This window comes from Aplysia californica, unplaced genomic scaffold (genome assembly GCF_000002075.1).
Source record: "Aplysia californica isolate F4 #8 unplaced genomic scaffold, AplCal3.0 scaffold01554, whole genome shotgun sequence".
NCBI lineage: Eukaryota > Metazoa > Mollusca > Gastropoda > Aplysiida > Aplysiidae > Aplysia > Aplysia californica.
Genome location: NW_004798824.1, coordinates 47,095 through 57,373, shown reverse-complemented (window position 1 = coordinate 57,373; position 10,279 = coordinate 47,095). Strand labels below are relative to the sequence as shown.

Sequence of the window (10,279 nt, the reverse complement as noted above, 5' to 3'; positions counted from 1 at the left end):
TCTCAGTTTCAGCATCCGTTGTCTTCTATCTGCACTGCAAGGGTTTGTGTTGCGTCTGCGGTGTAGAGGTTAGGCGCTTCGCCTCCGCACACAAAAAACCTGGGTGCGATTCCGGTGAGGGGAGAATTTTCATCCAGTTTCTTGGTATTTCTACTGGGGCCGGGTATCCCTGTCAGCCCTGATTGACCCTCACAGGCAAGACCGAAGCCAGCCCAATAAATAAGCAAAATTATGTCGACAGGTCCATAAAACACCTGTATAAAACAGTTTGTCTTTATTGTATAATTTTAAAGCCTGTTAGTTTTCCTGTTTAGAAGAAGAAGAAGAAGAAGAAGAAGAAGAAGAAGAAGAAGAAGAAGAAGAAGGACCTGACATAGAATATGAAGTGTAGGCTACTTACGCTCAGAAATGATAGAAGGTGTACTTGAACAGTGACATGGTAAAAGAAGGTATACGTTCACAGTGACATGATAGAAAAGTGTAAGGTACTTACACGGTGAAATGGTGGATGAAATGGTGGATGAAATGGTGGATGAAATGGTGGATGAAATGCACTTACGTAGTGAAGTGATAAAATTAATGAAGGTGTACTTACACAGTGAAAATATAGATAAAGGTATACTTATATAGTGAAATGATAGAAGAGAGTGTATTCATACAGTAAAATCATAAATGAAGTATACTTACGCACTGAAATGATAGAAGAAGGAGTACGTGCACAGTGGCATGATGGATGAAGTGTAGGCTACTAAAACAGTGAAATGATAATAAGGCGTACTTACACAGTGAAATGATAAACCAAGGTGTACTTACATAGCAGAATGACAGATAAAGGTGTGCATATTCAGTGAAATAATGAACTTACACAGTGAAATGATACAAAGGGTTTTACCCTACTTACACGGTTAAATGAAAATGAAGGTGTACTTTAGACAGAGAAATGATAAATGAAGTGTACTTACACAGTGAATTAATAGAAGGCTTACTTACACAGTGACATGATATTTATTTGAAGTGTAGGCTGCTAAAACAGTGAAATGATAAAAAAGGCGTACTTACATGGTTAAATGATAGATGAAGTGTAGGCTTTTTGCAGTCAACAGACAGCTGAAGTAAAAGGCTACTAACACATTGACATGACAGATGAATTGTATGCTACTGACACAGTGAATAGGTGGATGAAGTGTAGACTACTAAAACACTGAAAAGATATAAAAAGGTGTACTTACACAGTGAAATGATAGATGAAGCACTTCCAGCCGGTCGGCCGCTCCAAGAAGTTATACACTTTGACCTGCAGCGTGGAGCCCGCCGCGTTCTTCTTGAGTCTCACTCGTATCCGTTCGTCAAGCAGACCCTCAATAGGGCTCACAGCCGGCCTGTTGTCGTTATCATCTCCATCCAGATCCCCGCCTTCTCCGCCCCCACCTTCGTCGTCGTTCCCGTTGCCGGGAGAGAAATTGTCATCTACTTGCCAAGAGAGCTGCGAGGCGGAATCGGGACCCTGATTCGGGTTGAATATCGTGACATCATGGTCTGAGCAGAGTTTCACAACCTTACTGCTACAACTACTACTATCTACAGCGCGGTTTTTTATCATCTCCTTCGAGCCCGGCACTTCAGAGTTCTTGTTGCCCCCGAAATCACTGAGACTCCTGCTGCTTTCCTCTCCTGGTGGAAGGGGCAGAAGTCGGAGTCCCACGGCGCTACCTCCTCCTCCTCCTCCTCCAACACTTCTCCCTTTTCTTTCTCCAGTCGCCACCGAGGCCGGAGGAGCAGACTTGACGTCATCGTCATCATCCTCCTCCGCTCTGAGTCGGGTGAACCCAGTTCGAGACCTCTCCCCAACACCACTCCTTCCATTTCCACCTCCCCTACCGCCTCCTCCCGTGTCACCTTTTCTGTCGTCACTCTCCCCACCAGCGTCATTGGCCGTGTTATCCTCCTCGTCGTCGTCATCGTTGTTGTTATTGGTGTGGTTGTTGTTGTTGCTGTTGACTTTGCTACCCTGAAGTAGCGACATCTCCATACTGGCGATTTGTGAGGGGTCATAGGTCAAGGTTCCCTATGGATGACCTGATTTTATCCACACGGCTGATAAGGGGGCGACTACCGACAATCACCTTCAAGGAATCTCTTTGTCTACCTCATCTGAAAAAAAGAGAAAAATGCAGTCTTAATAATGAGCAAAATTGTACAGGTTTTTATCCCCCGCCCTCATTTGCAACACTGTAAGGGTACTTAAGAGGCAGGACTTCCGAATTCAACCTATATATCTGATAGGACTGAGCCAAATCAGAGCGTTAGTTTACGTACAAGGTTTATGGCATTTGCAACCCAAATAAATAGGTCATATAAGTGCCTTAGATTAGAGGTCTTGATTTTGATACAAAAGAAGGAGCAAATCACACCATAGTGCCCGCTAATAAACCATTATTAGTCGAGCAAACTGGATCCGAGTAGAAGGAGCAGTTTTATCAAGGTCGATACGATAACGTCCCATTTTCGATTGGAATCGAAATGGACAACAATAACTGTTAAAAAAGAGTTTAAAAAATACGAAAAGGCCAAAATCAACCCAGACATTGTTGTTGGATTTGACGAGTAACTTAATTGCTTACACATTGTGTACAGGCAAATCTCGACGTTGTCCAATACATGCACAAACAATATAAGGAGATGCTAAAAAAAAAAACCCACCCCGAAAAAGAAGAGGTTTAGCAACAACAAAAAAACCCAGTCCTAAAAAGCTCTAAAGTAAAGTACGCTGTACAAAGCTATACTTAAGATTGGAACCAGTATGGAGACACTGCAGTCAATATTGACCGAGACACATCGGTGTGACGTAGAATGATAGGTGTTGTCAGTGCTGCTTTCTCAACACTCTACTAGCGAATGCACACCTTTGGGCTACTTTGGCCTAAAGGCGCTTTCCGGACGACGCTGGTACTCAAGGTATCTTTTATGTCAAAAGCTCTCGTATGATTCTTGAAATATATTACTGCATTCTTTAGAATTCTTTGTTTGTTTGCCTGTCTGTTTGTTTGTTTGTTTGTTTGGATAAAAAGAAGCACGTTGACTCAATAAAAGTCATTTAAGACAGGCAGAAACAACAGAAAGAAAGTTAAAAAGTAGGATCTACCGGTGGAACTCTACCACAATATGACGAAGGCCCAGAAGTTGTCTCACTAACAAGGCAATCCCCAATGTCAGGATCAGATGCGGGAACAACTTTACTTTACCGGTGATACCCCACAAATCATCAGTATCGAGATGTCGCTACTTCGGGGTAGCAAAATCAACAGCAACGACAACCCGCCCTTAGAAGTGAGGCACATTTATTGCAAAGAAACAGAACTAGTCATCAGAGCCGTCTGCTTGGTGTTCTTGTAGCAGCCAAGGCAGCTGTAAAAGGGTAAAAACAAAGAGCATACAATGTCGATCATGCGGAGGCCGTAAACGAGGAATCCTGCTGGGCTGCGACGTGGATGGCTCTAGTTCGAATTCCTTATGGGATAGTCTTGACTTTGATTGATAGAGAGTTTTCATTGAGCTCCACCCTCTTAGCTAGGTCCTATCGGATTACAAATCAGGGTTCCTGTCTCTTAAACAACCTTAGGATGCTGAAGGTGTGTTAATCCCATACCCTACCAAACGAATGGTGGCAACAGGTACGATATTGGACAGGATTTTCAAGAAAAATAAATAATCAAATCAAAATGGTTTGGCCAGGAGTGACATGCTGAAAAACTAGTTTCATTGTTTTCGAAAGTTTTGTTCTTTTTAATGCGCCATGCTTAACACAGTGTTTTATTGAAGAAGGGTCCGAAAAGCTATGCCCAACCTTTGGAAAAGTAGCGGAAGCAGAAGGGAGCTGTATTCAAATTATGAAAAGACAATAATTGTCACAGGGGACGCCTGAAGAAATGAAGAAGCTCTTTCAGTACTACGCGTTTTCTCTTATTCGCGAGCCGATAAGCTGGTCCGTAACACAGCAGTCTTAAAAGTGTTTTTGGGGTTTAGATTTAGTAAGAGTTTTACGGCACTTGCACTACAATAAGGTCATTGAAAGGGCCGAAGATTAGAGGTGTTACAAGAGAATAACAAACACAAAAAGAAAAGGAGAGGTAAGACGATATATATTTTTGACAGGAAAGAAAAACATTAAACCATACCAGAGCACCCACCAACCACCCGCGCAGTTTGGAAAGAAATTGAAGGTGCAAATCTCAGAAAAGAGCTTGCCAAATACTCAAAAGACGAGGGGATCTGGGAGGCTTCATAACATGTCACGTACAGTAAACAGAATTATGCCATCCTGACTGCTCTGCATTGAACTGTTGAGGGAAGACAAAAGTGCACTTTTTACAAACCGCCTAGACCGAGACTGTCTGGTTTGAAGGCGAACCTCAAGCTGTGGTATTTCAGGGGTCAATGATACTTTGCAGGTGGTTGGAGGCTGTTACTGGTAGGTCTTACTTTTGTTTGTACCCTTTACCTTTTTAATCTGTTTGTCTTGTTGCACCATTTCCCCATACCCCCCCCCCCCGGTCACGCACCCATTAAGTGTCAGTTTTTGTGTCGGTGTGCATCTCTTTACTAAAACAAACAAAACGAACAATGGCTCGGAAGAATACATGAAGGCCGCCACAAAAGAGAACAAGAGAGAGGACAAAGTAAAATTTACAGGCAAAAAATGCACCCCCCCCCCCTCCTTTTACTACAGAAACATTTTGTTGTATGCCTTTCACATGGAAAAATGGCTGGGAGCCGACAGAAAAGATCGTCATAAAAATGCTGAATCTGGGGCTTTGGACAGGGAACTCAATGTCCTGAGAGGAAAACTTTCTGGGCTTTACAAGGAATAGAACAGCATACACCCCATTATCGTCACTTTAATTCAAGGTAGCGGGGCAGGAAAAAGTAAGAAAGTAAATAGCACGATGTGCGATGAGGGTACTCTAACATCCGTAAGGTCAGAGGTTCCAATCACGGTCCAGGCTTGACATTGTGGCCTTTGAAAATATATCTAAGGGAAGTAAATTTTCCTCTCTTCCCAGAGGTCGGAAAAGATACCCGAATATAACACGAAACGGTTTTGCTAGTATGTGGCTAAAACAGCACCTGGACAATGAAGGCTGGTGCCTCTATGAATAAGTTATTGGTGGTCAGGTTTGCTAGTACGTTAGTCGATGGCGACTGTAAAATGACGGTTTACCCAGAATGCTAGCCTCGAAGCTAGAAATGTTTCGGGATATAATAAAGTCTGGCAGAGTAACCATAAACTGCAAAGCTCACAGAGTAAACTTTCGAACAAGAACGATGATCAACAACTCATTCGCAGGAGTCTCGAATAAAGGAGATGGATCGAAAATAATAGTCTTCAATGATGCCCCAAACAAAAATATTCGATGATGATAATATTATGTGCTAAAAAGTTCAATCTATTACCCAGTAAACTGCAATGTCTAAATTACACACAGTCGGTGGTATATAAGCAGTTATAACACAGCTTGCTCAGCTTACTGGTAGATAAAGTTCACAAGGTTTAAGGACATTACTCATTTATTATAATTCGCCTTGGCTCTAACTCCTAGGCTTTCGGGACGCAATGCTATTCCCACTATCAAGAAAACTATATTCTAAAAAAAAAAAGACCCCAGCAATGACGACAGTGATGGGGGTTATCGATCCGGTACTGTCTGCTATTATTGACCCCGGGACAACAATGATAACAAAAGACAAAAATACACATGAAACAACACAAATGAAAATAGAAACGATGTTTAAAAATATCTTGATTGAAATTACAGATGAAAACGGGGAGAGAACATTAATTAAGGATCAATGGTTGGAATAAAATCTGCGCCAAGCCAGACAGCTTAAGAGATGAGGCGTCTTTTCATAATCGATCAAATCCGATTGCTCTCCTGGTTAGCTCTTTCTTCCAGATCTTTTTACTCAATATCGTATTTGTCGCTTCTAACAAAGGCCGTATTTTTCAATGCGTGGCACCTAACGCTTTGACTTTTTTTGGTATAATCTTTCATCATACAAAAATCCTCAACTGCGTTCTTGGAATGAGTGATTATTTTCTAAATGTCAGGGGAAAGAACAGGCGATTCCCTGGCGCCTCCGGGGTGAGCAAATTCAATAATTTTTTTATCAGTTTCTGATGCATTGCGTGAGGACTCAAAAAAATTCGTTTTGTCAAAATCTTCCGATGAGGAAAACGACTTGGTTCTGAGAGGTTCGGAGAGTGGAAAGAAAATTTTAGGTAGTTTCTTCATGAGTTAAATTAGTTTCTACGATTTAATCAGCGTATGAAGTGTTTGAAATGCAAGAGAGGTTACTATTTCTAAGGTCACAGATCAATAAAAAGTGTAAAAGTTCAACAGTCAAAGCGTGACTACCACGGAAGGCTTACACGATTTTTCTATTACTATCACCCCATTAATGAGCCATCCGTGCATTCGAGTTCAGCATTTTAGTCTTGATAGAGATATAGGTAGGCAGGTAGGTAGACAGAGCGAGAGAGAGAGAGAGAGAGAGAGAGAGAGAGAGAGAGAGAGAGAGAGAGAGAGAGAGGGAGAGAGAAATTGAGATAGAGATAGAGAGAAAGAGAGATAAAACGACAGAGATTGATCGAGAGAGAGGGAGAGAGAGAGAGAGAGAGAGAGAGAGAGAGAGAGAGAGAGAGAGAGAGAGAGAGAGAGAGAGAGGGGGGGGGGGAGGGAGAAAGAGAGGCAGACAAATTACGCAGCCTGTTAAGTGCAATGCAAAGACACGTCCGTATATTGTATTTGTGCCACTTGCAGCTGTTTAAACCTTTCAAACATAATTTGTGTGGCAATGTGGTCAAATAAAGCGCTTGTCCAAAATAATTAAATTATCGAAGACACCGACCTTTTTCTGCCCTTTGGATAATTTTTTTCGATTTAAACAAATTGAGTTCAACACTTTTTATGTCCATTTTAAACATAATATTATTAAAGAGTGGATATTAAAACGTTGATGAAAGGCATAAACAACGTAATTTTGGAGTTCTCGCAGTTACAAGATCTTTGTAAGTAATGTAAGTGACCAAACTTTGGGGGCTGTTTTACCTCCGACTCCAGGGAACCCCCACCGGCCTTCATCAATCGCAAATATGTTGAGGTTTATTCAAGTACAGGGGTATCTCTTTAACATAAGCAAGGCAAATGAACAAGCTCAAAGATTATACCAATAACTCCGTTTGTCCAAAACGGACGAGCACCTGATTCCACTGCGTTGTAACACGTGTGGTAACGTCCCCATTGTAAGGATATGTCGTCAATCTGAGCGGAGGTGGGAATCGACCCAAGAACGCTCCAATGGCAATTTTTGTCACACCCTACTGCTACCGTGGCTCGTGGCAGGTCATAGAGAAATACAAAAACAAGGGGGGGGAGGCAATGGGGGGAAAATTGAATGAGGTAGAGGGGATGGGGGAAAAGAGCTTCTAACACTCAGGGAGTGCTGAAAAAATATATTGTTTCTACATTTTGGGTAATGGTCTGCTTTTTCCAAGCTTTTATAATGATTTTTTTCTGTTTCTATTTTTTTTTAAACCTGTATTAAACCGTGGATAGCGGTGGGACATTTTCAACAGTTTTGGAAACTTTTGATTTTCAACAAGCCCAGTACAAATCGCAATATTATTTCGCAACTTGTTTAACCTGCCAAGATCCTTTTAATCAGATACTCTTCGTGTAAATATATTTTGAATGAATTTATTTTCATTGCCCCCCCCCCCCCTCTCTCTCTCTCTCTCTCTCTCTCTCTCTCTCTCTCTCTCTCTCTCTCTCTTTTCTCTCTCTTTCTCTTTCGCCCTCCTCCTCCTCTCTCTCTTGGTAGTGAAACAAAAAGTTGGTATAACTCGAAAGGAGTATTGTGCCTCTGAAGTCACCCCCCTGGCTCATAGTGTGTGGGAAGCAATAAATAATTATAGATCAGTATTGCTCTTTTCCTATTCAACCCCGCTGAAATGGTATGACCTTTCATGGTGCACTCGCTGACCCATAGATTGCATTTTCTGTCACTCGGGTGTCAGAGACGGCATTTAACCGTTGAAAATTAAAGTGTCATGGTTTGCCATTATATGTATTGATCAAGAAAAGGGGTAACTACACCTTCTTTCGTGGGTGATTGGAGGGAGCCACAGGTATGTCCTACTTCTTTACTTTCCCATTGTTGTTTCTGTCTGTCTTTCTTTCTTTTTGCGAGCACTAAATGACCATTACTATGTCGATGTGCTTCTACTTCTATTTATTCGAACAAACAAACAAGCAAGCAAACAAACAAACAAACAAACACCAGTCCATCTTTTTATCGATTTTCTCTTGTTCTAAAGGAAAATCGGCTCTGGGTCTTTTCTTGCCCAGGTGCTAAGTCCTGAGTTTGAGTGAAGAGAAATACACTGACACAGTGACGGTTATAATACAGTTCCGGGAAGAAGAGAGACTGGTAGACAAAAACAACAGAGGGAAATTAAAGAAGCAGGGTCTCTTGACGGTGCTCTCCAACCACCAGCTTAGCGCTATGACTTTTACTCACGGTCCATCTTCATACAGGAATGCTGTGTCCCTTTGTTTTCGACAGTTGCTTCACTTTTGGATAGGAATAAATTAAGATTTTGCCTTTGTATTCAGGCTTGTTATAGGCCTACTACTAAGTTCAATAGTCAAGTTGTTTGTGGCAGTCGTAACCGCTCAATTGAATACCGAGTCCTCCTTGGCCGTCATAAAAGGCCAGTCACCTCGTATGTCCTCCCTTGATTGTTTGTTTGTTTGTTTCTTAGTTTGTTCATTTGTTTGTATATTCGTGTAATTCGTTTTAGTAAGAGTTTCACGGCACTTGCAGCACAATTAGTTCATATAAATGCCAAAGGCTAGAGGTATCACAAGAGAGTTATAAACATTAGAAAAGGAGCAAAGACAAGGATGATAGATGTTTGAAAGAAAAGAAGGAGTAAACCACTCAAGAGCACCCGTCAACCACCCACATGTTTGTGTAAAGAGAAGCCCATCGACACAATAACCGACATTTAACGCCGGGAAAAATTAAAACAGAAACAAAGAGGGAAAAAACAATTAGACAAACAGTATCATGGATGTGAGTATATGTATAATGTTGGGGAGCGGGGTGGGGGTGGGGGGTAAAAAGTGCACTTTTTAACGCCCATCTCAATACAGAAAGGTTATAAACGTGTACAGCAATGTCCGACTTAAAATTATTTATAGTTTTGAATAATTTTTCTTGAACCCCCTCCCCCCTCCCCCTCTACCTTTGCAAACAAACAAAAACGAAACAAAATAAAAACCCCGCAAAAGACAAAGGGATGCTTGCAGCTTTAAAAAAATAAAAAGAGTTGCAGAATGACAGTGCTATTAATGTCTGGTGATAATGAAGGATATGTCAAGATCTTGTTAGCGGCTGCTGGTTCTGCGGTGTCAGCTAAAATTCTCTGTCGACAAACCACCAGGCGTGCCTCTTACGAAGAGCACAAAAGGTTAAAATGAAGGATTTGTGTCACCGTGACACAACAACAGCAGCAGCAACTACAAAAATAAAAACAACAACAACAACAACAACAACAACAACAATAAAACCGCAGGAGCAGCAACAACAACAGCGTGAGAACGAGAAAAAGTGAGGAAGGACTTCGAAAAATGTATATTAGGAAGAGAGAGAGAGAGAGAGAGAGAGAGAGAGAGAGGGAGGGGGGGGTGCATCTTCTCTGAATGGGGTAAGCCGAGGAGGAAGAAAAGGATTCACTCGTATTCAAATACAAACAGTAGGTGAGTGTTGCTTTTATTTCCATATTAGTTATCTCATGAAAATAATTAATGTGCTTTCAACCATGTATGGATCTTTGCTTGCTTCTAACTGGACTGTGTGTATACGCCGCTGATACACAGGTTACAAGCTGATCAGAATTACTTAAGAAAAACACAATAAGGGTACAGTAACATACATAAGTAGAAATCTCTTCGATTGATGTCGCAATACTAGATCTAGTGCTAGATCTATGTAAGGCGTTGTATAATCAGTCAAAAATGGCATATTGATGAATGACTTTTACAGTCGTAAGATCTTGAAAGCGGATACAGGTGTTCTTGGAAATGAGCACAAATAAACCCCATTCAAGACGTTTACAGAGCAATGTGGAATTTGTGTATAAACCAGCTGATCCTTCTCAGCATGGCTTATTTCGTGCACACGTCTTTGTATAGTTCTTAAAAATGATTTTTATTTC

General features: G+C 41.4%; 1 protein-coding gene across 1 annotated transcript in view; it reads right to left on the bottom strand.

The window, feature by feature from the left end:
* Nucleotides 1-1,142: 1,142 nt before the first annotated feature.
* LOC118479048 (N66 matrix protein-like) overlaps nt 1,143-10,279 on the bottom strand; it is a 45,088-nt gene continuing 35,951 nt past the window's right edge. The window contains exon 2 of the mRNA XM_035973624.1: nt 1,143-2,151. Within this exon, the coding sequence (XP_035829517.1) occupies nt 1,226-2,029 (804 nt within the window). The 5' untranslated portion in view covers nt 2,030-2,151 and the 3' untranslated portion in view covers nt 1,143-1,225. The remainder of the gene's footprint in view (nt 2,152-10,279) is intronic.